General features: G+C 40.3%; 1 protein-coding gene across 1 annotated transcript in view; it reads right to left on the reverse strand.

The window, feature by feature from the left end:
- Positions 1-1,209: 1,209 nt before the first annotated feature.
- The window catches only part of sema4d (sema domain, immunoglobulin domain (Ig), transmembrane domain (TM) and short cytoplasmic domain, (semaphorin) 4D), a 39,019-nt gene continuing 23,806 nt past the window's right edge, over positions 1,210-16,422 (reverse strand). Inside the window, 19 exon segments of the mRNA XM_063889960.1 lie at positions 1,210-2,099; positions 2,888-2,979; positions 3,320-3,532; positions 4,397-4,594; positions 6,335-6,706; positions 6,956-7,002; positions 7,155-7,327; positions 8,073-8,185; positions 8,533-8,755; positions 8,934-9,090; positions 9,211-9,386; positions 10,538-10,689; positions 11,561-11,677; positions 11,816-11,909; positions 12,483-12,508; positions 12,511-12,580; positions 12,708-12,770; positions 12,869-13,014; positions 14,774-14,907. Of these exon segments, the coding sequence (XP_063746030.1) occupies positions 2,079-2,099; positions 2,888-2,979; positions 3,320-3,532; positions 4,397-4,594; positions 6,335-6,706; positions 6,956-7,002; positions 7,155-7,327; positions 8,073-8,185; positions 8,533-8,755; positions 8,934-9,090; positions 9,211-9,386; positions 10,538-10,689; positions 11,561-11,677; positions 11,816-11,909; positions 12,483-12,508; positions 12,511-12,580; positions 12,708-12,770; positions 12,869-13,014; positions 14,774-14,870 (2,550 nt within the window). The 5' untranslated portion in view covers positions 14,871-14,907 and the 3' untranslated portion in view covers positions 1,210-2,078.

Raw genomic sequence — 16,422 nt, forward strand, 5'->3', positions numbered from 1 at the left:
TCATAGGTATAAGCAGTGCATAATATAAATCGAAGAAAAGGACGAACTAGAACTCTGACTGGTGAGATTGAAGTTAGATTTACGACAATATTGTGTATTATTTTCTTAAACAATGATTAGGTTTTTTCAGGGGTTAACTTTAACTGCCGTAGTTCAGTTATAGCATAGCCTGCAGAGCTGCATAACAACTAACTAATTGCTTACTCCATGACCACAGAAAATGAGAAATGTACAAAATACACGAATCATGATTTTCAAATCCCTTCTGATCTGGAATTTTCAACATTGAAAATTCAATGAATACAAGAATATTCCCTCCAACTGTTATCAATTTCTTGAGGGCTGTTTCAATAAATCAAACCAGAATCCTGATTTTTAACCCGTCATCATTACTAATATCTCCTTTTCCCTTTTTTAAATGTATTTACCAGAATGTTGATTTAGCTTGAGAAATTAGTTATATTAAATGATATTTGATTTGCCAGATAGGTTGGTCTTACGTTAAAGACGTTTAAACAGCATTTCTGCTTTTTTCTGCAATCTTTTTGCTTGTGTTGTTCTTATTTTGTGGCTACAGCTACAGCAGGTTAACTAGTACCTGATATTGCCTACTGATTGAAGTGTTTTACACCAACATGTTGAAATGACTTTGCTGTGGTGACACTTGAGTCGTTGTATTAAGAACCACCTCAATGTTTTTTTACTCTCTGCTAGTGTTCCTCTACTTTGTCACCAGAGGGCGCTATGGCTCCAGTTGTGGTAGATGGCTGAGCTGTAGAAACCTGGCATATGAACAACATTTTTAAAAAATGTACTACACCAAATGTTTTATACTTATCATAACTATTTGGAGTTGAACTTGTTTGTATTTTATCTAGTTATATTACATTTATCATAATAAAGGCCCATTCTTCTATACATCTGGGAGGCATTAGCTTCTCGCTCATGATTTAAGGCTTTCATCTGTTAATGTGTATTTTTGATCATTTCATAACTGCCTTTCAAGGAGAAATGTGCAGTGGAGGTCGGTTAATAATTCAGACGGTAGTAAGTGTTCCTGTAGAAAAGGCTGAAGTGTTAGTTTATACTCCTGCAGGAGGAATAACCTGCTTATAAATGGATGAATCAGGTCACTTAATATTTCAACTTTATGTTATAGAAAGTGAGCATACGTCATCAAAACATGTGAACAAACAAATCAAACAAAACTTCTAATAAATAGTTTTATTAATAAAGCTATTTCTGCTCCAAAGGCAAATATGTTGTCACAGCGTTAACGTGAAAAAGAAGTAAGTGCAGACAGAAAGCAGCAAGGCACAGAAAAAAATTCAACCTATGCCAAGGACTACATTTAAATGATGGTTTGTTTTATCTTAATGCCACTTCTGTTGATATAATCGTGCTTAATGTCAAACATCTGAGATATTCTGTGGTTGAAAAGAACCCTACTTCCCACAGTAACCTATTCCATTACTGGAATCAAAACCCTGTAAATAAGATGGAGATTTCACTCTCTGGAAGGAAAAAGCCGAATAAATACTAAATCACATTATAATTTCAAGTAAAATGTCACACTGCAAGGTAGCTTTAAAGTTCCTTGCTGATGATTGTAAGGCGGAGAAAGTGCAAACACCTAAATAAACCAAACCATAAACAGATGCTGCATTCCTTCAAAATACTGATCAGTGCTTCTCATATACCATCCGCTTTTTATTGTTCCATACTGCGTTAAGGAAGTTCATTTCTGTCAGTAAAACAAGAAATAAATGCATGTTTGGAAGAAAGGCTGCCCACATGTCCTTAGATCGATGACCTTCATCTCCTCATCAGTTTTAGAAGGAGTCCTAAAACCGTCATAATCATCATCACAGCCAGATGATCCTCTGCAGAAAGCAGGTGTGAACTCTTTGCTTCACAATCCATCAAACTCGGACATAAGAAACGACACTGGGATCTCGTATTCCATCAGTCAATGATATTTTCAGTGTCAAAAGGTGCTGTCCACCTGGGCTGAGGACCTTGTTCACAATAAGACACGCCAACAAGTTGAAGTGAAGCTCATGATGTCTTCACAAAGCTCAGTGGCCATCACAGCTTTCCTGTGGAGGGTAAACACATTTGTTTACAACAACAGAGGTTAAACTATCTTGGTGTAGACCTCTGAATCACTGCACACGTGAGGCTAGTACCATGAGTATTACCATTTGTTATTTCTGGTCAAACATGATGCATGCTAGTACTACATCTACATCTAGACTAATCAAAGCGTCTGTATCTGAATCTTTAAATTGGTATGTTTATGGAAGCTTTTACTGCTAGAGGTACAGATGGATTATGACACTTTACCTAAATGATGGATAGAGTCACATCGTGGGATCTAAAGACTTTCTCCCCAAAAGTAATGCAGTTGTTAAAACATGTCACAATACTTGTGTGTTTGAAGAACCCTTCAAGGAGGAACATAAAAGTGTTTGGTTAACTGGAAGACAATTAGCTGAATGTGGTTAAAAGATCATGTGGAACAGAAAATGTTATTAAATGTAATGTCGTTAAATGTGAAAGCTAAAAGTAGCTTTAAAAAAGCTGTGTGTTTAAATAACTGCAGATAACTTTTTTTTTAACCTCAACACATTTCACAGTGAAGTAGAATAAAACAATTGGATATCAATCAGCTTTAGATTTGTGCTGCTATATTTCCCCCAATACATCTGGACTTTGCACTATTGCTTGTGCGGAAAAAAGATCTCAAACTAGCAAAAAGTTCCAACCATTTGCCCAAAGCTACAGCAGAGCAGGTTTAAAATGCCTACAGGTAATGCAAGTCAACTGCATAATAACTATAAAAGGTTGGCGGGAAACACGCTCACATGCACAAACATTGACCTACCCAGGCCTTTGCCCATCTTTTGAGCAGTCGCTCATGCTCTGTGAGTGCACCTCTCCATTGGTTCAAATCCTTGGATGGGACACTCTCCTCATCTGTCAAATTAACACATTTTTGGAAATAATGGCAGTGATGACAACCAATCCCAGGCACTTCATTAATCATGATACATTAAGGGATATAGTAGGTTTAACTTCTCAAAAACGTTTCACCAAGGTAGATAGACCCTCAATATACTCTAAGGTCTGAGAGGCAGAGTGGGACAAATATGTTCTTGGGATTTTTCTCTAAACTGGATTTAAATAGTTGTCTCTTCTGAGTTTTCTAACATTTTCTTGGACCACCAAATTATTGTTGATAACTTCCCTCAGGGTGTCATCATTAATGTTACTTGTATATTTGTTTACAGCCATAGAGAGCATCATGTCAGGATACCTCCAATAGTGAGGCGGAGGTCCACCTCAGACATATCGTTGCCCGTACTGGCCTCAGCGACACAGTGGTACCGGGCGTCCTTGATCAGCGGCCCCTCTCGCAGCCAGCTGCTCACCAATACCTCCTTCTGACCCAGCAGATGGCGGTGCTCCATTATGGGGGTGTCCAAACTGTGCCCATTTATTAGCCAGTGAATGTGGAGATCACTGGGACCTGAGGGACAGAATAGGACTTCACGTTGACCCCACCGATGGTCGACACACTGACACTCCACAAAGACGTGCTATTAGGAATACTTGCCTTTGGAAGATCTTTTTTATGACGTTCTAGTTTCAAAAGTACGACAACTGCAACTGAATATACATGCAGTGAAATGTATGCAATTTCTCACCAAAGCGCTGTTATTTACTGCCTCTTGATCATGCAGACACACACAGTTTGCATAGAATTTATACAATTTTATCACAACTAATAAAAAAAACAGTCAAAATCCATTGTTGAAAACATTTGACAAGATTTATTTAGCCTGTCTACCAAGAGCAATGCTCCCAAAAAAGTCCCCTAGATGTATGTACATCTTCAAATGGTATTTTCCCATATTTACAAATATATATTTACACTTGTTTACAGGCACAAAAATCCAGATACATTATTGAGATGTAATCCTACAATTGACACCCTGGGAAAAAAGGATCCACTTCTAAATTTAACATTTCCGCGCAAGACTGCTGTCACATACTTTACACAAAAATGTACCATCTTCATTTATCATTAGAAGTGAGACAACCAGATCACTGAGACAGCTGAACATCAAATATTGTCTATTAAAACATTCACTCTTTAAAAAGGTATCTTATCAGAGACCTAAAATTGAGACGAACAGCCTTGAAGCGAAGCACAGGCTTGTTTGAGCAAATCCACAAACACACACTTCCAGTTAGCTTATGTTTGGGAATGGAAACATGCAACGTGCAAAAAAGAGAGAGGATGAGTGGAAAAGGGAGGGTTAAAAAAGTGGTAGGAAAATATTTGTAGCTCGGGGGTTGCATTCGAGCGATCGTCACCGACACCACTCACCCAAGGCCAGGCAGAAGAGCAGGAAAGCCTCCTGGGCGTGAACACCCCAGGCCTGGTCCTTCAGCAGGGGGGGCAACAGTCTCACCTCTGCCTCCCGGGCCTCCACACTGTGGGGCTTGGTGGAGGAAGAGGTGGAAGAAGAGGAGGAAGAAGAGGAGGAAGTGGACAGGGAAGATGAAGTGTCGACAGGAGAGGAAGCTGTGAGGGAGGTGATGGGAAAAGAGAGTATTGAGGAAAAATCTAAAAGAGGGGTGACATGCAAATCAGACGGAGGGAAACTGAGGTGTTAGGATCTAAAAAATTATGCTGCAATAAATAAAATAAAAATAAAAAGATCTTAACTACTTACAAATGAGACAAAATGATAATACCACAGGAGAGACTCAACTTAAATAATCATTTTCAGAAAAAGTTCTAAAACTGAAGGCTTGATCAAAAATAATTAATACAAAATAAAATAAAGATTGTGTCCAGGCTGTCTGATAAAAAGACCTGATGATTGATATTGTCAAGCATCCCACAATACTGGACATATTTATGTTAATAACACACCGCATGGGGGGGAATAAAGAGTAGCGGTTAATACACAGGACCATCAGAAGTTTTATCCGAGTAGGAATGTGGATTTCACAGGTAGGAATACAGAGAAACTCGACATTGCCACGTAAAGTTAACTGCACAAGAAAGTGGTTTGATTTATTCCAGCATTTTTTATTTCATGCCAGTTGTCGTTTTTTTCTGACCTTCAGACATACGTACATTGCCACTGGGTGAGATTAAGGCCCACATACCAGGTGCCGCAGATGGCATCAGTGCACAACAAAGCAAGGCTGAAACGTAACGAGAAAATCTTCCCTGAGAAATAATGTAATGTTGAAGCCTTTACCCAAGTCCAATCGCCTACGTGTTGCTTTGAGAAAAAGAAGATGAAAAAAAAAAAAGGTTTTTCACCCGAAAAAAACAAAAAAAACACGACTCCAATTTGGAAAACATCCAGGTAACTTACCAATTTGGTAAACAATGTTTCCAATTTGGAATTTAACAAATAGCTTTTCTTGCTGGACCTAAGCAGAGCGGGTTCAGCTTCTGTGAATACAGTTTCTAGTTTCATCATCATAAACCCTTAATCAGAAAGCAGGAGTTCAATCTCTACAGGCGAGTGGGATGCCTGCCTTAAGCTTTGTGACGATTATACTTCTTGTGATGCTGTACACGGAAAAAACATTTATAGGAGGAAACCACGTGTGATTTGTGGGAAGATCCAGTAAGAGCGGGACATCACTATTAAATAGTCTGGATGCTAGAAGTTAGGTTCATCTGCATCTGCAAACTGGATGGACTGAGAATCAGGGTCCACATCAAAGGGCTTCTCCTGGGAGGGGCTGTCATCCCCAAAAGTGTGGGAGGGGACGCGACCGTTGCCACACTCGGGCTCAGTCTCGTACCCAGTGTCGCGCAGCGCCTTTAGGTTCTGAGTGGTCTGGCTGCCGTTCTGTGTCGGCTGCTCCGTCATGTTAATTTTGTCGCCCGCAGTTGCTTCCATCAGCCCCGCCTCGCAGGCTCGGTACTCCGGCTGATGGGCGCTCTTGTGACTGCCTAACAGAGCGGCTCGCAGCCTCAGGCAGGGAGCCGGAAGATACTGCATGTAGCAGTTGTACGCCAGTGCGGCCAGGAAGAGGAGGAAAAACAGGAGGAAGAGGAAGAGGAGGGCAGTGCTGTTGTTGTGCTGCAGATACTCCGCCGCTGGGGGCCGGCTATCCTGGCTGCCCGGCGTGTTGGAGCTTGGGGGGAGATGCTTCGGCTGGAACCTGATGGTGCTGCTGGGCGGCGGGGTTAGTGATGAGTCAGTTTGGGGAGGGGAGGTGAATTGGGCTGTGGCTGTGAAGCTGGGAGGGGCAATGGCCGACGTTAGTAGGGCTCTTTCTGTCTTACCGTTACCTTCAGCTGCTTGTGTGCTAGATGTCTCCTGACTGATGAGGGAGGTGGTCACGTGGCCAGCCTGCTGAGGGGCTCTGGGTGGGAGAATAAGAGAGAGGACGTATCCGGCCAGGAGGCGGCTGAAGTTCTTCCCAGCAGCGGGGGCCCATTCCACAGACCAGCACTCATAGTGACCTTGATCCTCGGGGGCCACGCTGTAAATAAGGAGACCGTTTTCGGCTATGAAGTGGAAGCGCGAGGCCTCAGTGAGCACCGAGCCATTGGATTTCCACATCACCTGGGCCAGGTTGGAGCGTACCAGGCATGGCAGCTCAGCAGAGCTTCCTGGTTTCACTTTCACACGCTGGTAGTCCTTCACAGACAGTCCTGATGCTACACGGCAAAAACAGTGGGAAAATAATTACTTAATGGCCCTGTGAAAAGTCAGGTAAAGGGCAAACAACATAGCTTATAGGATAGTGACAAAAACATTGTGATTCGAATTTTACTCGGCTCAACTCAAATGTAACCTTGAGTATGAAAACACTGCATTCAAGTTATTTTATTACAATAATTAGCAGATTGTTTTTACCCTCAGTGTTTGTGTTTTAAAGTTTGTAATGTGAGAATATTGAACCCTACCTGAAGGACACTTGCCCGCGTCACCATTCAGGCTCTGGATTAGCCTCCTGACAAAACAAACAAGCATTATAATCATGGCATCTAAAACATGCTAACACTGAAATGAGGAAGACTGTGACTGTAAATCAGGTCAGACTGGATGGAGTTTTGCGGTGTAATACTGCATGAGGGGAGCACCGGTATGTGGAGAAAGGATTACCTAAGCCATTGTTTTGTGGTATCGAGAATATTGACACAGGCAGCAGTGTCAGGGTCCCAGGCACAGTAAGGGTCCCGGGCCAGGACGCAATCATCGCAGGATCGGTACCGGCCACAGAACGCTGTGGGAGACTGAACTACACCAGAGTCTGAACCGGCATACAGAGATCGTGTCTGTGGAGAAGCACAAGGTTGCTCACGTAATTATGTCAAAGAAAGAGTGCACAAGAAACGACACACACTACATCACTTGGATTTGTACTATGTTTAAAAGTCCATTAAAAAAGGCCTCTTTAACATTTTACAACAGAAAGTTTACAAATCACTTGAACTTTTTATCAAAGCATAATTGGAGCATTGGTAGCAGAAAACCTATTAGTGTATTGGGACCTTTGTTGTACAGTTTGTCTTATCTTCTGTCACAAAATGCCACCCAACAACAACAAAAAAAAAAGCTGTCTGCAAAAAAGTGTTCTGCAAACTCCAGACAGCCACAAATGCACCGAAGCAACGAGAAGCGTGCAGTCTCATCTGGTTTAGGGAACTTCTGGTTTTGCATTTAACAGTGATGCCCTTGACTTTGTAACTTCCTTTCTCACAGAAGATTAAACATAAACACGCAAAAAACACATCTCTCTGTACCAAACGGTGCACCTTTCAGAATTAGTCAAACCAAACCATCTGAAAAAACACAATACTATAACTTTCATTGGTGTATCATTTAATGCAAAACTGTGGCATTAGACTCCATTTATTATAACTTAGTGGGCCTAATAACTGGCATCTGAGGATATTTAACCAACACACAGCACCTTGACAGGCAGAGTTCCTAGGTGTTTATGCTTATAACACATTTTCTAATTCTGGAGCCACAAATTCTCTTTCTTTAGTTAGTAAGCGTTACAGAGGCGTCACTGACCTCAGAGGACAGCAGCAGGTTCTTGATGGACTCGGAGTTCTTCAGGAGCTGGATCTCCTCCACAATATGCACCTCTCCTTCATACACCACTGACTTGTGCATGACTCCTTTATCTAGAGATGAGAATGGAACAATGGCATTTAGTTTTATAAGAAGCTAGGTATTAGCATCTTTGAAACAAAGGACTACTACTCAATGATCAGTAGGCACCGCAGGTCAAGGCAAATATTTGTACATTTTGTCAGAAGAACATCTAAACTAGAATGGAATATTTGTGATTGAGGAAGAATTTTTGTATACAATGAATAAGTATAGTACAGAACATGTAATGCTGATGCATTGTATAAGCACATGCGTACATAAAATGAAAAACAAACTTAAATTTGCATTAGGGGTTAATAAACCCAATCAGGATAACATTTAACCGTCTCAATTTCAAACTATTTACTTATGTTCCTACCAGTTCCAGTGAAGATGACGTCGTAAATGTTTCCATCGAGCGCGCGGACCCTTTCCACAACGATTTGGGTGTAATTGACGTCCTTGGTGATGAGGCGAGGCCCATTGCCGATGGGCAAGACGGGGTCCTCCAGCAGGGGGTGGTCCTTCACAAACTGAAGGGTCTTGTCCGGCAGGTGGAGAGAGCTGCTGATGTTCTGCTGTCGCATCAGGTTGTTAATACACTGGTGGAGGAAAAAAGGCGGACAGATTTACACAAAAGAATGACAAGCAGGAATAAACCAATTTATTTTTCCTTTCACGTCTGTTTCATCAAAACAAAAAGCATTGTTGACCCTGTGCTGCATTACACAAAACTAAGCACCATCTTTATTATTGGAGCTTTGTTAAAAAGGTACTCACTGCTCCAGGACGTGGAGTAGGAGGGATGCCGTTGTACCGGACCCACTTGGTGTGGGACTGCTCCACTGTGGCCTTCTGCATGTACTTGCCCTTAGAGAAGACTTCTTCCACAGCTGTCATGTTGTAAGCGCACACTGCTGACAGGCCCACGTTACCCCTGAGGGACGAAGATGATGATAGAGCCGGAAGAGAAGCGGGGGAGGAAAGAGAAGTGAATTTATGACCTGCATTGTTTTAAGATATCAACTATTTTCCAAAATTCGTCAAAATCACTGACCACTGGGAGGTGAAGACCCCGTATATGACGGTGTCCTTCCAGTCGGCGCCCTTCAGGATGAAGACATCATGAACTACGTTGAAAACAAAGTTGAGCTCAGGCATGGAGCACACCAGCTTGGCTTTCAGGAAGGACGTCCATTTTTTCTGCAAAGTGCGCTGTCCCCCGAGGTCGCCCTGCGGAAGAGAGGGTTTGTCAGCACATTAGGCGGTGAGGAGAGGCAGAAGGAAAAAGGAAGGAGAGGGAGGAGAAGTGTGAATGTGTTCAAGGGCGTAATTTCCACTGGGAATGGGGGGGACATGTCTCAAAATATTTGTCTTCAGTTATAATTCAAAGTAAGAAAGCGCTTTTTTGCTTAGTCATTTTCAATCTTAAAACAATATCTTTATTAAATGTTTATATTCCCCGCCCCCCCCACACACCCCCTGCCACCCCTCTGAGAGCAACAGACATCCTTGAGTGTGTGTAGAGTTCATACATCTGTTAATCAAAGTGATATAATTATAACAACTGCTGTGTCCTGTTTCAAATTATGCTTCTGGCTTTTACGGGAACATACAAATGATATCAAAGTGTATTACTTTTGGATCATTTCTGGGAATTCACAACAGCGTTGGCCATCAGTGGTGAATCGGGATGGAAACATCAGTAATAACAGACCGAAATATGTCTGAACAGCTGCTCACTAAAACATCTGAGAGATCTTGAAATGGGTCACTTTGCATAAATATCCCTCGGTGAAATAATGAATTTTTTGTTACGAATTTCTTTCCATACACGTTACATAATTATGAAGCTCACCTTGAAATGTTCCTGATGTACAAATGAAGCTGGTTTGTTGGGGTTTGGTACAAAAGGATGTCTTTGTGAAGAGTAATGTTTGGAATCCCTGCCCTCAGCTGTAGAAGTGGGTCAACTTTGAATCAGTTTTTTTGTGTTAATTAGCGGATATTGAAGAAATACATGCAATGTTTTAATTCCAATGATTCAATAATTCAAAGGATTATAAAAAAAACTGTTGTGATTTTTTGGCAGGGGGCTTTTTTGAGGCACATCTTTTTCAATTTAAAAAGTAAACATGATTTGTATTTTTTTTTTAAATACTACACTGCTGTGACCATATTCTTTAGGTCTTTTAATGGAGGCCGGGCACTTGACACGATAAATATGACTTACTAACTGTAGATGATTTGCACCATGATATGAGCACAGGTAAGTGTGAAAGAGGGATGTAAACAAAGATAGCGAGAGCCCACAGACAGCAGGTGGAGAGGGCTAAAGAGATGCTGCTGGTATGTGCAGATGGCACATGATGACGCGTACTGACCTTACAGACGCGCGCCACCCTGGGGATGAGCAGCTTGCCAAAGAACTCGTATTCCACTGACACCTCAGTGAAGAAGTAATAGATTTTATCATCCTCGCCATCCACTCGGTTACTGCCTTCACTGATCACGTCAGCAAAAACGAAACTTGGTTCTGAGAGGAAAACAGACGGTGAAGAGAAGGGTTTTGTTAAAAGGGAATATAAACAGAGATTGACATGCTTGATTTATGTCCTCAGGGTGATATTAAACATAATACAACAGAAACACATTTAGAAACGGCTAAAAGAAGACACTACGGGTTGTCTATAATTCCTTAATATTGAGTACAATATACATTAAATTATGTATCTGACACATTCAAATGAAAGTGTTTTTAGTCCTGATGCTCTTAAAGCCAGAGCAACAGGACTTAAAAGTAGACGACTGAACCTGACTATGGTTTAAAAAGCTCTTGATGCAAGTACCGGGGGTCGAAAGGTTCAAAATATTATATTTTTAAGCTTAAATGATAGATACGATAAGACCCGAGAATCCAACTCCTTAAACTGACATGACGTAAGAAGATGATGAGAGAAGATGTATCAGTTAGTCCACTTGTACAGTGGCGTATCTTTTACCGCATTAACAATTCAAATAATTGAATTTTGGCTTGATATCAAGTTACTCACAGAATTAACATTAATTAGAGATAGCTGATATAACATGACCCTCTTTTAAGACAAGGTTTTATAATGTTAACAGGTGAAAGTGAAAACTGCTATCGAATGTTTAGTACTCTGCTCATTGCCAATGTGAAAGAGCAAGGACAGATAACAGATGTGTTAGCGTCAGCGCAAATCTGCGTGTTTTGTCAACGTCAGAATTAAAGAACACAAATATTTTGACACATATTAAATCTCACATGTCGGCGAAGCGCTCAAGGGGATTAGATCATGATCAGGTTTATTTTATTTTAGGATATCTTTACCAGACACAATTTTCTTATTACATTCATTCATTTGTTACATATTGTCCCAACTCACCATTGAGCCATGATGTGGAGTACTCTGTCCTCAGCAGAGACTGGGAGGGAGAGTATTTGGACATAATGGGTTCGCTGCCCAAGAAGTTATAAGCTGTCCCCGAGTACAGCTCTCCATCTGATGAAAACAGGGAACAAAAACAAACAAAAAATATGTACAGCTTGTCCATTTTGCCTTCCAAAAAACAAGAGATTATTGGGGATTGTAATGCATTTCACACCATCAGACCTCTTAGTGAAAGTGGCTCAAACTCACCAACCATGACGGTAGTAAAGCTTTGTGACGGGTCGAAGGAGCACTTCCCCCGGCCGTCTTCAGGTTGACGGTCCAAGGAGAAGTCAGCGAGGTTCTGAAAGGTTTCAAGGTTTCAAAGTTTTAAGGTTTTATTGGTCCTATGCACAGCATATACAACGTATAAGTTGGCAATGAAAATCTTATGTCCCATGCTCGTCCAACAACTCAACATACATGGTGCAAATAAGGTAAATAAAATAGTGCAAAAAGAGAGAAGAATATTTAAAATAACAACAATAGAGATTTAAGGATGTGAAATATATACATATGTGGAATACATTGAGAGTATTTAAACACTTTACACTGTTGAATGAGGAGGTATGGACTGATGCATATATTACGTATAACAGATGTATATGGCAGATATGTATAATATATAGATATGTGTACTATAAACAGATATGTATGGCAGATGTGTATAATATATATATATATATATATATATATGTGTGTACTATAAACAGATGTGAGTAGACATTCACAGAGCTCAGGAGTTCAGCAGTCTTATAGCCTGTGGTATAAAACTGTCTCTGAGTCTGGTGGTCTTAAAAAAGTTAAAAGTCAGTTAAAGGTCGCTGCAGATTTGTGAGAAACACATGTTTATTTTAAGCGATGAGCATTAACCCACCAAGTAGTCACACTGAGGCTGAAAGCGTGAGTGCCGCAGACGTAGAGCCGCTCATCGTCTACCACCTGCAGCACTCGAATGTAGTTTAAACAATCCCTCTGGAAGACAAAGGTTGAGGTAAACAATTAAAACACACCAATATTTTATTGTAGACTTTGAATTTACAACACCAGACTATACTGTTCTGACACCATGATAAAATAACTTTAAGATATTTGAACTAACCTCTTTTGATTTTCCTTTTAAAGTGCACATCACCATGGGGTTTTCTGCAACTGTCCACTGGACCTTAAAGTGGTAAAAAAACAAAAAGCAAACAACAATTAGAAATGTTCTACAATTTGGTTTTCCTCCCATTGTCCCAAATCGTATCCATATTTTGTTACCTTGTTGTTTTTGACCGTCACATTCTTCTTGCTGAGCTCAAAGATGGCCTCCCGTGCTCCCACATACAGCGCATCTCTTTTGTCGCTCAGCAACAACGTGGAGTAGTTGAAGATCCCCGGCTCAGAAAACTCCATGAGATCTAAATCTGAGCACAAAAAACGTTGGATTGCATTACTTTAACATCCATGTCATTGACCCATTTACTGAACATAATCCACAAAACCTTTTGGAGAAGTTTCATGTAGGAACTATTTGCTTACTACAGAGTTAGAACTGCTAAATGTATAATAAGGAAGCGTGCATCTTCTCAGACTATTTAACTAGATTGCTAAAGTTACAATTCTGCTTCGAAGGACACTACTAATGTTTTAATCTGATGCCCGATAACGGAGGAGTCCATTTGGAGAATTAGGCTTCTTTCTGCATGGTGATACAGTTTGCAGGATTAGTTTAGTAGAAGAAAATAGTTCCTACATAAAAATGTTTTCAAATGGTTTTTTTTGGCCCCTTTTTGCACCACAGACTTAAATCCACTCAGATCCATTACGTTAGAGAGGAGGCAGACATATTTAAGGGAAAATCAAGACTAAAACCATGTAAACAAAAGGTGACACGTGTGCTGTCTTTTCTTTATTCTGTGGATCCTGAGTCGTAAAACTTAGATGTTTTGGACACGTTTCTGCCTCCCTCAATGATACACATGTGTCTCTCTTTATACTCAGTGTTGTGATTGATGACAAACCAAGCGGACGCTTGGGTCTGGCTCTCTTTGGTTGTGCCAGGTGCAAGTGGCTTCATGTTGCAGGTGCCTGGACATTAACACCAGGATGATGAAAGCAAACCCCCTCACTGACTGACTGAAATGGTGACTGTGCCACGGTGAGCATGAAATACTTTAATAAAAAGGATGAGCTGTACTGGTTCTCAGTCTCTGGAGCTATTTATGTAAACGACAGTATGCTAACAGAACTTCTTCTGACGCCTTAATGCTCTAACTTGAGACTTGTGGTGAGACTGAGGTTTGTCTAAGATACTTTTAAGAGAACAGGTGCCCTCTAACTAATCGTTGTGAACCTTTAGTTGAAAGAGTTCACAAAGAAGCGTCTCAACAGTCTGAAGGCTCGGCTGTCCATGCATTGCTAGTGGAGGCAATGAACTGTACATCAGCATATCCTATTTCTTGTTCAAAGAGTGTGTAAGTCATAAATATAATTTCAGAGTGACAAGTATTACTTCCCAAATGTAGTCCCTGTAGACTCTCAGTGACTGGAGCTCAGTTTATATTTTAATGAGCAGAGGGGTTTCAAAAGAACATTTACCAGAAGTGGTTTGCATTTCTAAAGATGCATTTCACTGTAAAAAGCACAGAAAAACCTTTAATAATAACCAAGTCATGAAATAAATGAGTGATAAGTTCAATAGAAATGTTTTGATTAGAGAAGCTACAGTAAACAAAAACAGCCATTTAAAGATGCCAGAGCCCAAACTGATGTCTTTATTGTATTTATGCCTTTTCTGTATTCATAATTGTATAGCCTAACTTATGCCTCATGAGCAACATGTTTAGAATTTAACCTCAAAAATGAACTGAAAATATGTTTCTTTCATTCAAGAAGTTTTGATGTCTTATGCATATAATGAGTATATTTTAGTATTTTATCATATTATATTGTACATAGTTTTTGGTATATTTATATTTTATGTAAATATTGCTCTATATTTTATTGTTTTAAACTTTTTTTTTTTTAAATAGTTATTTATAATTGTTTATTTGTTTGAGCTTTTCTTACAATGTGTTTTCTTTGACTGCGTTTATGTGAGATCATACTGTCCTTGGCAATAAACCTGTTTCTGATTGTGATTTATTTCTTTAACTGATCTAATAAAATGTTATTAAGCCTTACCTTGGTGTCTCCAGGAGGTTCGAGGCACAGCGTTGGGTCCATGCGTGGACACCTCGAGGAGCAGCCCCAGAAACACTCCCAACACGCCGAATCCCATGTTAGACTCTGATAACTTCGGAACTGTGAAGTTTCCTCTTCAACACACACAAAAATAAAAGCAATAGAGTAAAAACTCAGTCACATAAACAGATATTTTACAAGGATGTAGAAATGAACAAGTTCCTCACAGGCTGATCTTATCATGCAGCGCAGATGCTCAAAAGGGGCGGCATCAAATCCACTTCCCTCATACTGAGAGCTGGCAGCCCTGATTCATCCTCTTTGATTTCGCAAGTAAAGCACGTCACACATATTTAAATGAAATAAACGAAAGACGATACCTTGGACAGAAACTGAACAATTGAAAAAAAGTCTCACACTAAAAGCAGGTATCAAATTAAAGTATGAACAGGTAAAAGAATAAGAAGAGGAGAGACGTTTAGTAGAGCTGCACAAATAAGTTGTCAAATAGAATTAACTGCTTTATTCATTTTTCAATCAAATAAACCAACAGTTTCAAGATATATTTTATGACAGTTAAGTATCTGTAGGTTTTTGATTGAAGAATTGTGATGGAAGTTTTCAACGGGTGATTTTTGACATTTAATAGGATTCATTAATGAATCGAAAAAAATAGTCTGTAGATTAGGTGACAATAATCTTTAGCCTGATATTAGACATTGGTATGCTGTTGCCATTTAACTTTATTTGTAAGGGTTTTTTAACCAGATAGTGTGTGCAGAGGTTATCTAATAAACAGGAACTAATGCTAATCATGCCATTATTCATGCTCATGATCAGTCGAATTGTTTAACACACTGCAGTAAAAACAGGAAGTAAAGTCTCTCTAATGTTCAGAAGTTTGATATTTAGCCCTTTCCTACTTTCCTTCCAGTGTTCACCTAAAGGCTCTTTAATAAGTCACTGGTTGCTTTAGGAACTTGGAACCATTTCAGAGGTGTTAAATAACAAAGCAGGAAAACAGATGGATGTGAAGTTCCTTCCGAATGAAGAATCAGACTGGGGGCAGTGAGGGGGCGGGGGGGGGGGGGGGGGGGGGGGGGACGGAGGGAGGGCTGCAGCACATGATGTGGTCCTGAACTGACACGACTTACAGTAACAGAAAAAACACCAGCGCTTTTACTCATTCAAATAACCGTGTTAATTTGGTGCATGATGACTGTGTGACACTTCAGCTGATTGTTGTTAAGCCACAACTAAACACCTCTGGCTTCAGAAATTCCCCTTCTTCTTTTAAAGACATATTATTTCTGCTGCTCTATTGTTGAGACACAGTGATAGGTGTATCCATTTGACTCGGCTGATGATGACGACAGTGTTGGTGATGATGACAGCATTCCTGGTAGCTATCAGCTGTTATCAGATGACGGTGTCGTTTTTCATTTATCCAATTTGTGGAGCATTGTGATCTTTCTGCCTTTTAACAGCTTTCTCCTGGCGTATTTACTTCAGGATGTGCCTGATAAGGACTCCATTAGGCTGCCCTGTGCCATTTGTGTTGAACTTATCCAGATCCACCTCAGGAGGTTGGCGTTTTCATATTGAATAAAGCCTGAAGTTGTCATATTTCGTTTTCTAAGTGCAAGTCA

Source organism: Eleginops maclovinus, chromosome 8, assembly GCF_036324505.1.
Source record: "Eleginops maclovinus isolate JMC-PN-2008 ecotype Puerto Natales chromosome 8, JC_Emac_rtc_rv5, whole genome shotgun sequence".
In the NCBI taxonomy this organism is placed as follows: domain Eukaryota; kingdom Metazoa; phylum Chordata; class Actinopteri; order Perciformes; family Eleginopidae; genus Eleginops; species Eleginops maclovinus.